At 45.4% G+C, this 15,167-nt stretch overlaps 1 protein-coding gene across 1 annotated transcript in view; it reads right to left on the bottom strand.

Moving 5' to 3' along the window:
* Nrp1 (neuropilin 1) overlaps positions 1-15,167 on the bottom strand; it is a 144,778-nt gene that overhangs the window by 66,659 nt on the left and 62,952 nt on the right. The window contains 3 exon segments of the mRNA XM_038312800.1: positions 5,632-5,798; positions 7,956-8,111; positions 14,196-14,423. Of these exon segments, the coding sequence (XP_038168728.1) occupies positions 5,632-5,798; positions 7,956-8,111; positions 14,196-14,423 (551 nt within the window).

Genomic DNA, 15,167 nt, shown 5'->3' with positions numbered 1-15,167 from the left:
GCAGATTCAGGGTAATGGGACTTGGCAAGGATCACCTGGGGGGATATTTTAAAGCAAATTATATACCTTCCAGGTGAACTTTTCGAGTACCAAAAACAGTTGTAACACACATGCACGCCCTCGCATGCACACGCGCACACACACACACGCACACACACGTGCGCACATTGAACAGAACACCTGTAATTTCCCTAAATTGGCTAAGACTAAATTTTACAGGCATCATTCCACATTTTGGGAACCCGGTGAGCTATTTCTGTCAGTTCTCTCGTTACAGATTTATAAAGTATCATTTTATTGTAATTTCAGCAATTTGCTAATGATCTGAATGAGTTAATGCACCCCCTAGAGAGCCCGGTTTATAAACACGGCGTGTTTACAGTCAGAATAACCCTGCTGTATACACATTCTGGATTAGTTGATTTGGCAGATGGAAGCGATGGAGGGGAAGGCATTACAGATTGTAAACCCAAAGGATGCTGGCGACTTTGTGGAAACTCAGAGATGGTTTCCTATGAGGTACCTGCTTCACACTCGACAACGGAGAACAAAGGATCAATCTAGAAAGCACAAGAGGAGAGCAAGCGCTGTCTAAAAACTGTTAACACTAATGGCAGCCCACAGCTTTAAGATAAATCACTGCAGTTTCTAACTTCCAACCTGGGGATATTATAAAGGTTACAGGCAAGGGCTTCAAATCAAACACTCTTGGAACTGAATAAGCAAGCACTTTTTTTTTTCTATCTAAAAGGTGATTAAAATGTATATTAGTGTTGATTACCAGAGAAAAAAGCATTGTTTTATTTCATTGGTCCTTGAAAGAAGTCCAACTTGTTTTCTCTTTGCTCTTGAATACAGTGTGCAGTGTGTGTGTGTGTGTGTGTGTGTGTCTGTCTGTCTGTCTGTCTGTCTGTCTATGTGTCTGTGTATGCATGTAGAGGCCAGAGAAGAGACGTGAGTCTCTCTACCTCTTTTTCAAGACATGATCACTGACTGCTCTGGAGCTCTTCAGATGGGCTAGACTAGTAGACTAGCAGGCTCCGGGGGCCTCCTATTTCCTCCATTCCAATGCCAGGACCACAGTCCGCCACCAGGGTGGAGTCAGGACCTCATGCTGGCTGCCCAGCCCCAATTCCATGCTTCTAGTTATTCTCTGGTTCTAATCTCATCACATTATAACTGCTTTCCCAGAAGCCTGCTCCAGCACGAGGCTAACTTACCAAACAAACAGAATGTGGTTAAGCTGCCAACTGCGTTCTGCTCCTCTGGGGTGCACGGAGGCATAAATAGCCTACAACTAAATTTCTTTTTCCACCAAAGACAATGCCCTCCCATTTGGTGAAGAGCGAGGTTTCAGTCTGAGTTGGTTTATCAAATAATTCTATTTCTGAAGTCACTGGGGGTGGGACAGGGTGGGGTGAGGGTGGTAACTGATTAGTCCCTGGTGTCATTTTTATTTATCTGGGATCAACAGAGTTCATCTTCCACCCAGCCTTGTGTCTCCTGCAGTAGCTTTTCTTTTTTTGTCTCCTGGCATTTTAATCAGGGAAAGTCACAGTTGTTTTGAGGAAAATGCTCCCAAGAGCTTTAATTAAAGCTGGAAGGATAAATCTGTTTACAGTGTGGTGAACACCATCATTAATAAAACATTGGAATAATTAACAAATTAAATTCTGCTTTGTGTGTGAATGGCTACAGTTAGGATCTATGAGACCATGTCTCTTGAACAAATGCAACATGATATGGACTTTGTGTGGAAGAAAAGAAAAGCACAGGCTGTGCTTCCCTGGGATGCCTAGTGCCATAGGCTGGTGGTGCCTCAGTGGCTCATTCCATGAATCTAAGGTTGGGCTATCATGATGTGTACAAAAGTAAGGATTTAGATGGCATCACAGGTATACTGAGTCTGTGATTGCTTAAAACAAAGAAAGAAAAAGATTATGTAGATATAAGTAAACCGTGAAGACAGACTACAGAATGGAATACTCTGGGGAAAAAAAAATGAACCAATTTTACATTGTGTTCAACTGTGACCACTCACAAGAACTTTCTGTGAAGTGGCCTTGTGAGCAGGATGTGGCCATTCGAGAACCTTCCAGACGGGACTTCCCTTCATGTTTCTTCTTAGCAGGCCGCTCCTCGCCTTGTTTTGAAGCTTCCTGGCAGACCACCGATCTCACAGGAAACACTAGTGTGGATGTTCATATCCAGGGCTAACGATGTATTGTTGTTGTGTTTTTTATATGTTACTTGGTAATTTCCTAGAGAAAACAATGGGCAGTAAGGGCTGTTCCTGGCTTTAAGGAAAGGCAGTTTCCAATGCTGTCTTATTAATCTAACACATGCAAGTATTTGTTCTCGTTGTTGCTACAGCAACGTGTTTTGTGGGGGCGTATTTCATGCAAAATGGGATAAAGCTGAAAAATCAAGACAAATGTCATCTGCATAATCATGGGTATAAAAATAGAAGCCTACGTGTGTGCGGCCGTACGTGCGATGCGGCGTGATTAGCAGCGCCTGCCTTGGCCCTTCGTCTGAATTACGCTGTACTTGTCGGTTAATTTATAAAACATCTATCTGATGAAAACAACCAGCCAACGACGTCCAAGGAGCTTCAGACAAGTTGGAAGCACATGAGATTATTCATAATTAGGTGATGGGTGGATGCTAACTGCTCCTACCATGAGCACAGACGTGTGTAAATGAGCTCTGAGTTCCAAAGGAAAAGGACAATTTCACTTCAGGGTGAACAAGAAGCTAAGCTTTCATGACAGTCACCTTTGGCAGACACCGAGGGGTGAGGTCCCCTACACATGGCCAGCGTGAGTGTCTTCAGCTAGAGGGAAGGACAGGACAGAATCTGGAGTTCCTAAGTGAACACACGTGTGAAGGCAAAATGAACCACAAAGCCACCACACTTGACAACGTGCAGAAGTAAGAGGAGTTGGAGAGCCTAACAGAATTTGTTTCCAAGTCCAGGGTGCCACCTGTGACGGACACTTAATGATCTTCTTCAGCCTCAGTGTCCCTGTTCTGGAAACAGAAGAGTTTAAGGTCCTTCCCATGATTAGGGGATTAGATCAAATCTGTCTGCTGTTAGAAGGGGATGTGGCTCCTTGGCAGAGGGTTTGCCTAGCATTTAGGAGGCCTTGAGTTCCATCTCCAGCCCCCCCCCCCCAACCAGATGTTTTGATCCCTGTCTGCAATTCTGGCACTCAGGAGAGGGGGAGGCAGGAAGATTAGAAGTTCAAGGTCATCCTCAGTTACTTAGTGAGTTCAAGGCCGTCTTGGGCTACAGGAGACCCTGCCTCAAAAAGAAAAGTGTCCAGGACACCTCAAAAGCAAACAACATGGGGAATGGCTCATGAGAGGCACCGCAGTCAGTGCATCCATCTCTGCAGAGGTAGGCTGAGTGGGACCGGGTGACAAGGTGCTGCCAATGAGATGTGAATTGCTTGCACGGGAATTTCAACAGCTGGGGTAACTGTCTCTGGTCTGCTTCCTCTGCTGCCTTGCCCAAAGAGACATTTCAGATAACAGCCACCCCTTGATCAGCTTGATATATAAAGGTCTGAGCCTTTGGCCAGCCTGGGGGTGGAGGAATATGAATGGCAATAAACCTTTTGTGTGTGTGTGTGTGTGGGGGGGGGCTGCCATGCTTCTCCTGACCATACCACTCCATGAGAGAAAGGGTTGGATGGCATTTTTCTGCAGCTATCTCAGATTGCATCTACTAAAAATGACGTGAGGTCCTGTCCCTATGACAAGCGCTTCAGGAGTGCCCATTTGGTCTCCGTGTTTCTGCCAATGAAGAACTGATTCATGCAGGAGAATTGCTACTATGGCAGTTTCAGAACCTCCTGCAGGACCACAGGGGCCCCATTATTGAGTAAGGTCTACGTTACCCAGAATAGAAAAGCATTACCATGCAGACATGCTTAGCACTGCAAAAATGCAAGCTTCCCCCAGAGCTGCGTCTGTCATTCACAAGGAGCTGCTTGTGGGTTTGGAGACATGGAAAGACAAGCTACCATGAACAAATTAATTTCACCTCTGGCTTCATCTAAAGCAGGCTTCAGCAATCCCGAGTGAGGCCTCATCTTTTCCCACCCTCCCTACGTGGCTCAGGGTTATCATTCAGAGGTTAGCATGGGTTCAGTCTCCCGTAATGGGCTCTTTCACTTTAAGTGCATGTTAAACTAATATTGACCTTTGCAAAGTAAAACAGAATCCTGTATTTGTGCTCAAATGGCTGAAACAGCAATGGACATGGGAAATGATAAACCATCCCAGCTTTCTTTTTGCATAGAGACTCTGGAGTTAGTAATTTTTAAATATCAGGCAATAAATGGAAGTCTCTGCCTACTCTTAGGCCAACTGATTTGCATTTACACAGAATATGCACATACACATGCTTCATTAAACAATGGTGCAGACCCCATGAACCTAAGCACAGGACCTTGGGTGATGGCGAGATGGTGAATCATGATTGCCAGTGTGATGGGATCTAGAATCACAAAGGAAACAAATCTTTGAACCTGTCTGCAAGGGATCTTCTAAATTAGGTTCACTGAGGTGAGAAGACACGGTCCTGGAATGCATAAAAGGGAGAAAGTGAGCTGAGTAGAGCATTCCTCTTTCTTTGCGACCTGATACAATGTGACCAGCTGACCCTTGCACAGTCTGCCACATCTTCCTTGCCATGATGGACTGTATCTCTTGCAACTGAGCCAAAACACACCCTTTCTCCCTTAACTTGCATTTGCCAGATATTTTCTTGCAACAAGAAGCCGTATTAACAATATGGGTGGGAACATTCAGAAGTCAAGGCTGTGCAAGGATGGGTACTCAGACTGGTACTAGGGATGACTCCTGGAAAACAGAACAGAAGACCTGGGGAATAAGGACCAGTGGCTGTGTATGGCTGCAGTAGTAAGGATCTAGTAAAAGCAGTAGCAACAAAGTCACTAATGAAGATAAACACTGGGATTCTTCCATACTAGTCCATGAATACGAGTTAGCAAATGCCGTCAATTAGCTACACAGAACATGTATATTTTGCATGCTCTACTCCAATCAAACTGAAAACCCAATATTTGTAGACAAAGGTCTCTCTTTTTTGTTTGTTTTGTATGTTTGTTTTTGTTTTTGAGACAGGGCTTCTCTGCAAATCTCTGGTTGTCCTGGAACTCACTCCGAAGACAAGGCTGGCCTCGATCTCACAGAGATCCACCTGCCCCTGCCTCCCTGAGTGCTGGGAGGCAAAGATCTCAAACACACCCTACAGACAGAATTTCTCTATTCCACCAATGAAATAGAACTGTAGCAATATAGAAGACGAATGTGTAGCTATTTGGGGGAAAACCTTACCTTCTAGTTGTGATGGAAGTGAGGTATCTACTCAAACTCTGGAAAGAACAGTGGGAAGGACTTGAGAAGAAAAGATGGTTTCTGGGGGCCACTTATGCCAACCCTGCTACTCTGTGTGTATGAGTGTGATCATTTTGACGGATTGAATCTTGTTCAGCCTCTTTCCTGTGGTTGTCATAGAGCCCATTTCTGTTTGACAGTCTTTCCAGATGCCTCATATAGGTCTCCCAGCCCAGCCATTGCCAGTTTTGTGCCACCTACCTGGATCCACTCCCGATAGGAGTCCTGCCCTGGAGTCCACCCATTCTCGGGGTAGTTCAGGCGGGAGCGCTCTACAGACCAGTTGTTGCCGTACTGTGAGGATGCAGAGATCTGGTCCGAATGGATCTCTCCGGATTCCATGCCCAGAGGCTCCATACACTTGAACTCTGCAGACACATTATGAAGGGCAGAAGACACATTTTAAATTTAATGTGGCAAACTAAAGAGTTCACTCACGGCATAAGGCATAGGGAGATGGCTCAGTAATGGTTAGGACCTGCATTTGACCCATGTAAAAGGCAGCTGGGCCTGTGATAGCAACACTGCTAGTCAGAATCCTGGGGCTTGTTAGCCAGACAATCCAACAAGTCCATAATCCCGATTCATTGAGAGACTCTGTCTCAAAACATATGGTAGACAGTGACTGAGCATATAGCCTGATGTCAACGTCAGGTTTACACACACACACACACACACACACACACACACACACACACACACACAGAAAGAGAGAGAGAGAGAGAGAAAGAAAGAGAGAGAGAGAGAGAGAGAGAAAGAGAGAGAGAGACAGAGAGAGAGAGAGAGAGAGAGAGGAGAGAGAGAGAGAGAGAGGGAGGGAGAGAGAGAGGAGAAAACAGAGTTCATTAACAAAGTCTGGCAAAATATGCAACATGGGAGGATTGGAACATGGCACCTATAATTATGTTATCCTGAATGGAGATATTTAAGAACACGATTATGAACGTCAGCACAGCTATTTTTAACTCTCCTGTGTGGGCTAAGGCTGAAAATGCTCTTTGAGGTGGAGGGATGTGGTCTGGTTGGTAGAGTGCTGGTGCATCAGGAGAGGAACCACAGAAGTGGCTGGCTAACACTCCATCATCTGGTGTGGTGGGCGCACCGCCTGTAATCCCAGCATCCTCGGGGTGGAGGCAGGACCAGGAGTTCATGGTCATCCTCACCTACATACTGAGCTGAAGGCCAGTCAGGGATCTATGACCCCACGTGTCAAAATAAAATAAATTAGAAATAAAAAAGAAACCTTTTCCTTAGGTTGAAAACATTGTGTTTGTTGTATCAGTGGGAAGCTGAGCTGACCAATAGGTTCAACTCATGGAAATTTCACATTTTTATAAGATTCGTGTCCTAACAGATGAGGTTTTTAACTAGCCAAATAAGTGTAGAGGTTTTGAATTTCATTTGCCTTTTCATTTCCTAGTCAGATTTGGGGCAGAAGATGTCAGCCGCCCTAGCAGAACTCTGAAACATGCAGGCCTCACCCAGGGCTCCTTCCCAAGCCGCTATGCAGGACAGCAAAACCAGGTTTTTCTTTGTCTGACCTTCAAAAGAACCCTTAGCCACATGAACTTCAGTCAGTATTTCTTTTTGTTTTATTTTTCTGTTGTGCAGAGGGGTTGTAACACTGGGAACTGAATCTAGGGACTCCTGAATTGCAGGCAAGTATTCTACCACTGAGCTGTTTCCCCTGCCCCGAGTATTTTTAATAAGTTCTTTAAAAAAAAAATACCTTACTCTTTTTGTTGGGAAGGTATGTGAGACAAACAGAAATATTCTCCTCTTCCAGGCTGGGTCTCAGGCTCAGCGGGTTTGCTGTTTACCTAGCACAGACCAAGCCCCGGGTTCAATCCTATCCAGCACACTTGTAACCCCAGCACTTGGGAGTTAGCGGCAGGAGACTTAAGAGTTAAAAGTCATCCTTGACCAGGCCAGCATGGTGCACATGAGATTCCGTCTTCAAAGAAAAATTAGAGCTGGTTAGATGGCTCAGCAGGTAAAAACCTTTGCCACCAGAACCCACACAGTGGAAGGACAGAACGGATATCTATAAGCTGTTCTCTATCCGCCTGTCTGTCTGTCTGTCTCTTTCTCACACACGCAAACACAGAGTCCACCATGGTCTCCCACGGCCAACAGTTCTTGTGTGTGACTGCTTTGTGTATCACCTACCCCTGGCTGGTTCTGCCAGGAACTGCTCTGTGTGGTTGCTGACACCTGTGCCTTTGAGGTGCCAGGGGAGCCCCCAGGTGACTTCTCTTATTGTTTCCAGGCAATGTTCAGTCATTTTCCACTTCCCTAACTGCGGAGGCTCACATAATTTTATGGAGGAAATACACCAAATGATATTTTTTCCAACGGACACTCACACACAAAAAGCTTTTTTTTTTTTCCTTTCTTCACAGAAAAACAAACAGTGGGAACCGCTGTTCACAGAACATTTCTTTAGCGTTTTGTGCAGCCGCAGGTGTAGGAGAAATAATGGGACGTGCTTACTACAGGGCTTTGTGAGACGGGCGCGCACTGACCTTCAGAGACGCTGCTCTGCAGCACGCTGTAGTTGGCAGAGAAACCTTCCTTGGCTATTGCGCTGTCGGTGTAGAAGACCATGGAGAGAATGCCCGAGGAGGAGCGGATCCGACCCGGTGTTTTCTGCCCGCAGTAGCGCCCGATGTGAGGGCCGACTGAAAAAGTAGAGACGCAGAGAATGTCAGATTGTCTTTTCTCTTACAGAAGACGCAAAAATACCCATTTATGAGCACGAGCCTCAGCAGGACACAAAGACTGCCGTAGCCTAGCGTGAGTCTCTCCTGGTTAATTGGTGAATAGTGCAGATGCCGGATGAACCTATGGAGAGGATTTGGAAGGGTGCTCAAACTGGGACTCACACTCATAAACATACCCTCCGATCAGCACGGCTGTTCTCGGGAATGGAAGAGGTTGGGGAGATGGCTCAATGCCTCTAAGACCAGAGTTCAAATCCCCAGTGCCCACAAGTTAAACAGGGAGGCTGTGGCATGGCAGCCCAGCTGTAAGCCCAGAACTCAGAATGGAGACCTCAAAGACAGGCTGGTGAGCGAGCTCTGTATTCCATGACAGCTCTCGCCTCAGAAAATAGAGAGGAGAGCAATAGAGGAAGACACCCAGTAGCAACCTGTGATCTTCACATGTACCTGTACCACATGTATGCACTCACATACATGAGAACACATGTTCTATACATATATACTCATATGATAATACAAATACGTGTAAAAAAAATGAAACAAAGGCAAAAAGGGGTAGCTTCTGAGAAATGGTACCTGAGGTTGCAGACACATACATACGAGACGGGAGAGAGAGAGAGAGAGAGAGAGAGAGAGAGAGAGAGAGAGAGAGAGAGAGAGAGAGAGAGAAATCTTTCTTCAATAGTAAAGAATGTCATTTCGTCCAAGCTGTTTCTACAGCTCAGCAGGAAAAGACAGCAGCTAGGCAAGTTCCCGGATGTCTAATTTCTTCTTTCTCCAGGGGAGAGCCCAGGGGAGACGCAGTGTCCCAGGAAGCATCCAGACCACACAACCCAGATTTCCTTCCTCATTCCGTTACACAGCCCTGGATGCTCAGCCACCCACATCACACACTTAGACAAAATCTTTGACCAAACACTCCTCAGGGCTGAGTCCACCAACTTACAGACAGTTCTAACCATTGAAGACTTAGAGACTACAAACACTGATATTTTATATGTTATTATATAAATCACAAGTTATATAAGTTATTATGTTACAATCAAAATGAATGGATGTGTTTTCTAAATTCTGACTGTGTCTAACTCTTCCAAACCTGAGAATGGGGATTGTACTACACTGTGTTTAATGGCCACGAAACGGCCTACAGCAACCATTTGTATCCAATAGAGGTATGTCTGCCCCAGGCCATGAACGACCCAGAACACTGATTAATTTGTGTTAGAGTCAAATTCTGGTTTGGGTCATGTAGCTGTGCCTTTGCTGAAATGTTTTAACCCAACCCTGAGGATGAGTCACTCAGGGCAGAAGCCCCTTGCAGTTGCGGGACCTCTCCACAGATCTGCTCAGATCAATGAGACAGAAAAGCAGTCATTTTCTCCCCAGTATTTTTATGGCACATATGGTAAAGACAGACCAGATGGCTTGGATTTCAAGGGACAGTCTGTTGTAGACCCCCCCCCACCGGAAAACAATGCTCTGTGCTCTTCAGCTAAGACTCACAGCTCCACCTAAGGATCCCAGGAGGTAGCCTTTCCTTGTTGCCTGGGGTGGCGGGACAGGTCTTCAAAAAGGTCATGAGTCTCCAAGGATCAAGCATGTAACGGGTGCCTTTGCGGGTAAGGTATTCCAAATATCATTGCAAAAGTGAACCCCACAAGAGTTGGTCTTCTCAAAGCCCCTCAGAACCACTGACTTTCTAGTGGGGAGCCAATCTGAACACTTTGTATTTTAGAGTATGTAGATCCTTGGCTGACAGGTTTTCAGTTTGACCAGTTTGACCTCTTCAATCGACCAACCAAAGAAACAAACACATAGTTCACTTTATTTCTGTTGCCCTTTGAGAAAGGTTTAATGTGCACCCTAGATCAGCCTCGAACTCACTACGTAGCTGACAATGACCTTGACCTTCCGGTGTGTTCCACTATGCCTGGTATATGCAGCAGAGATTGAACCCAGGGCTTCCTTAGCGGGGTTTATCATGGTTTATCATGAGGTAAGCAAATCTACCAACTGAACTCAGTACCCAGCTTTGACACAATACTCTTTGCATATGTGAATTCAGGGCTTTGTGTATGGTACGTAAGCACTCTGCCCACTAAGCCTCAGCTCCCAGTCCACTATGCGTTTCTCTCTGGATACCCAGTTACTTGGAGTGTTCAAAGTCATCAACCAGACTGAATTCAAAGACCATTCTCTCTGCTATCACCCTGTCCCTGGAAACACAGAATGCGGCATGTGACGTGGTCTACCGTGAAGAAAACACAAGGGCATCCTGGGATGGAGACTGATAATAATCCTGGAAAGGGCATCACACCTGTCAATAGCTTCAAATGCTGCAAAGAAAATTTCATTACATCTGCCTCAGAAAATGGAACTCTCATTGTTCCCTCTTCTTTTCAGCTTAATCTTGGCCTGGATTTCTTCTCCAAGTGCTAGCTCTGTGCTTTCTTCATTCTGGATGGGAGGTCCTGCCGCCAACTCAATGCCTCTTTTCTTGGCCAAGGAGCTCCAGGTTGTCCATAATGTATGCCCAAAACCATCTTGCTGGAGCCAAGAACTCAGTTCTTCCCTTGCCTGGGATAAGAATCCCATTTTGGTCTGCAGTTATAAATGGAAGGCTTAGCGTCCATTCATCCTCTCCTCATGGTTCCCTCTCATTTAAATTCCGCTGGTGTGCTTTCATAATCTTTTACTTTAGTTTGTGGGCAAACTTTGACAGTCCTAATCCTTGGGGTTGTTCCTTGATCACCACAGCCCCTGACCTTCCCGATCAACGCTGGCGAGGGAAGCGGCAGTGCCCATGGAGGCACTGACAGCCATCTTCCCCCTCCCCTATCACCCCATTCCTTGGGGAGGGTGATGTGGGGGGGAGTCTCTTTGAAAGAGGAAACAGAAGAGAACTTGTCTAACGCAGACTCATAATTTAGAGAGTCTCCATGACTCACTGGTTTATAATGTTGGAGGCATGCTGGGTAAATCTGCCTTCTGTCTTTTAGAACATTGCCCCCAGACAGATCCCTGTACGTCCCCTTAGGAGCCCTCAAGAAACGCGAGTGTAAGGCTCTGGCGACAATAATACAAAGAGGTATTGAATTTTCGTGAACAACAGGGGGACCTCAGCTTCACAAGCTAATGCAATATTGATCCGAGCCGGGAGGACAAGGCGCTCTCATGCACAACGCCTGTGCTCATTTGTGTCGTATTCGCACAGGGCTGCTGGTTTCTTCTCCCTGTAATTGTAGACCCAAAGGCCAAAGAGACGGGAGAAAATCACCACCAAACCCAGAAGTATAATGCAAAAAGTGAATCACTGAGGACTTTCGGAAGGGGGATTTACAAGTTTTGAACAACAGCACCCTAGTCCTATCAAGTTGGATGTGAAGGTGACGGGATGTCTGTCCTTCTTAGTAAAGAGCACCCCCACTCCACTGTTCTTTCTAATAATCCTAGTCCTGCCTCAGAATGAAGATAATGTGATCTTCTGCCTTCTGAAATATATAAAAAGCAACAATCAAATGTAAAGAATGTTTTTGAAACAGTCTGGTACTTGCTGTGTTGTCTAGGTTAACCTTGAACTCATAGTAATCTTACTTAAGCCTTCCAAGTGCTGGGATTACAGGCATATACTGCCATGCTGGCTAAAGAGGTACTTTTAGTGAGAGATCTTTAGTGAGTCAGAAAGCAATCATTTCATAGGCACTAGACAGGCCACTTAACTTTTCGTAAATTAATAAGCCTATTGGTAGAGAGTCTCTACTGCACATTGGCACACTTTTTTTTTCTAGCCATGTGCTCCTCCTAGGCTACTTTATATGTCAAAGTAAATAAAGACATCAACACTCATCCAGCTCTTGAGGAGCTCATTCCTGACCCTGCTGTTGGGCTCTGCAATGCCAGCGACAACCAGGTCTTTCTTCCCAGCTCAGACAAAGGAACTGGCACACCATCAGTGTGAGTGCATCAGCCCTAAGCTCCACAGTCCGGTCCACACGCATGTAGTATCCCTCTGCAGAGGTCGGCGTGGCACTCTGCACCCATCCCTTCGGAACTCGTGAGCCTCTGGAGAGCCGAGAGATGGAGATGTGTGACTTACAACCTACACGCCATGAATTCAGAGTTTCAGAGCCAAGGGCTTTTTCTTCAAAGTCAATTTGTGTCAACGGACAGCTTTCAATTACTTAGTCATTTAATTCCATGCTTGTGATCAGAAGGAACATAAAGTCATGCGATGGCTAAAAGCCTTCTGCACCTTCTGGATGTTGTTTCAGGGAAATACCAGCTACTACGTCTATTGGCACACGGACGGAGAGTGTTGAGCTATAGTGACAAAGATGTTTCTAGTGCCACCAGCAAAAGCCCCAGGAGGGTCAGTTCCCATTTACATGCAAAGAGAAAGCTATAGCCACACAGTTGTGCTGGTGTTGACTGGATGAGGTGAGGTCACTATGAACAAACATACAAAGCGTTTGTGTTGGGGCTATGGCTTGGGTGATTTAGTGCTTGTCTAGTGTGCACAGAGCCATGGGTTCAAGCCCCAGCAGGGCATAAACCAGATGCAGCAATGCATGCCTGGGACCCTAGTACCAGAGAAATAGAGACAGGAGGACCAGGATTTCATAGCCATCCTCAGCTACATAGTAAGTTAGAGACCAACTGGCACTACGTGAGAACCCCTGTCTCAAGAACAAAACAAAATAATAACTTCTTCATATTCCAAAGCCACTGCTCTCTGGGAAGGAGTCAACTTTGCCATAGTTCAAACCACGGGTGCAGAAGGCTGGTAACTCTTCCATTGTTCTTAGTTTGAACACAATGATTTTCTAGGACCAGAAAATTGCCACCTTAAGAAACCCTTGACACTAATAACAATGCGCTTCTTTCTAAAAAAGTCTTCTAAATAAGTTGGTTGATGGGACCTCCTCCTCCGATGCCATTTTTAAATGAAAGTTCTAGAAAGGAAGGCTGCAAATTTGGCTTGTGAACAAATAAACCCATTATTACACATCCCAACTATTGCTACCACATTATTATAATACCGTTTTCCTAATTATCAGATTGAGTGCTTGGAAATCAAACAGCGCTGTGTTTGGGAAAATCTCATTATCTAATGAAAGAGCTCCTGTAGGATCATTATAGCCTTCTTCATAAGGTAACAGAGAAAGAACTAACGTTAACTCGTTCATTTACTAAACCGCAGTCCAAAGCTTCTCTAACACTAATAGTTATCTCTGCTGTTTACTGATAAAATGACTGGAATTTCAATGACTTGTTCAAGCACTATAAGCAGTTACCTTCATATTCTATCTGCTCTTCACTCACAATGAATTTGGCTTAAGAACACTGCCCTGCCATTTTAGTGGTGGCTGTACATCTTCAACTTCCAGCCATTGGGCCCTTCTGGGCTGTCCTTTCAAATACATGCATTCTTAGCAGGAACTGGGCTAAGCGCAATGTCAGCAATGTGGGCGGTTGCAACAAGTTCTTTATCTTCCTCCCCTTGCTCAGACTCTTCATGGAGGTTTTTGTATTTACTTTCTAGTTCTCCCAAAAAGTTCACAGATGTCCACACGGCTGCTTCCCCACCTTCCTCAAACCCATGCTCAAATGGTTTCGTCTTACTGTGGTCTGGCTTGACCATCCCATTTAGAATTTCAACTATACCTCTTCTTTCTGATAGTGCCAGCCCTTAATTCTGCTCCACTCTCCTTCTCTTGTCTCTAAAATGAATGATTTGATGTAAATTACATTTTAGTGAACAGAAATGAAGCGATCAGGAAAACGTGTTGATCACAGGCTATCACGGAAATCACTCAAGACCTTGAATTGTCTTTCACGGTCTCCACTGCCTATGTATACGGTGAAGGAGTTGGGACAGGTAGTTGGGATGGTCTTTTTAATCACAGAAATTCCACCCCTGCCCTTCAGAGTTTCTCTTCCCTTGTCATCTTTGTCTATTGTAAAGAAATGATGTGCGCACTATCACATTTATAAAAGACTCCTCCTTTTCGAAGGATTTCCCCAGCTGTTCTTAAACGTTACCTTCAGGGAATCCATCCCAGATCTCCAGCCGGTCATAGCGACAGAACATTCCTCCTGGAGGATTTGAGTCTTGCTCCAGGTCAAAACTTTCAAACTCCAGGACAATCTCAGCCATCTTCGGTGCAAAGATGATGTAGGTGCACTCCAAGCTGTTGGGATACTTTTCAGGGAACCCAGGGGATTTTATCACTCCGCTGGGAGCTGTATAGTTCTGAGAACACTCAGGACCTGTGAGCAAGAGACAAAAGGAACACAATGGGAACGGGGAGAAGGCAGAGGGTTTCTAGGAAAAGGCCGCCATCCTCACCACCGTCCTTGCCGGTCACTGCTCAGCCATTCCCTAACGTTGACCTGCATGGTAAATCAGGCTAAGGTTTACTGTGCTTATCATGGTTTTGCATTTGTGTAGAGCAATTGAAAAGCATCTGCTGTTACAGGCAAAAAAAATGGGGGGGGGCACAAATATAAAATCATGTGGGAACAATGAGTAAGTAAGCTGCAGAAATCTCAACAGAGCCCTAGAGAAATAATTACAGCCCCTTCAAGCTCAGATCTTTAAATCTCAAGGCTGACAGCCGTTTATTGGTGAAATAGAACATTTACAGAGGCGAGGGAGAGCATTCAGCCAAGAGAGTTTGGGTTTCAGATTCCCCTGGCAGTGAGTCGGTCACTCTGCCAGATGTGACCTCTGTCTCTTTGACAAACTGAATGTGAAAGGCAATTCGTACATGGACCCCGGGTGACTTGACTTACTCTGAGCGGTGTTGACACAGGTGCGTGTCAACGTGTGGCAGTTAGTAAGGGCACCATAAACTGCGATTACAGCCCCGATGCTAGGCGTCACCTGATATCAACGCTGACACTATAACCTTCCGCCAAGACTCAGCTGTGGAGCAGTATACCATCCTAAAGCTGCTCGTCCACAGGCATGTGCACAGAAGGTACATATTTACAACGTGTGATTTTAATAGC

This window comes from Arvicola amphibius, chromosome 15 (assembly GCF_903992535.2).
Source record: "Arvicola amphibius chromosome 15, mArvAmp1.2, whole genome shotgun sequence".
Lineage (NCBI taxonomy): Eukaryota > Metazoa > Chordata > Mammalia > Rodentia > Cricetidae > Arvicola > Arvicola amphibius.
The sequence above is the reverse complement of the archived record's forward strand: the minus strand, read 5'-3'. Positions and strand labels throughout refer to the sequence as shown.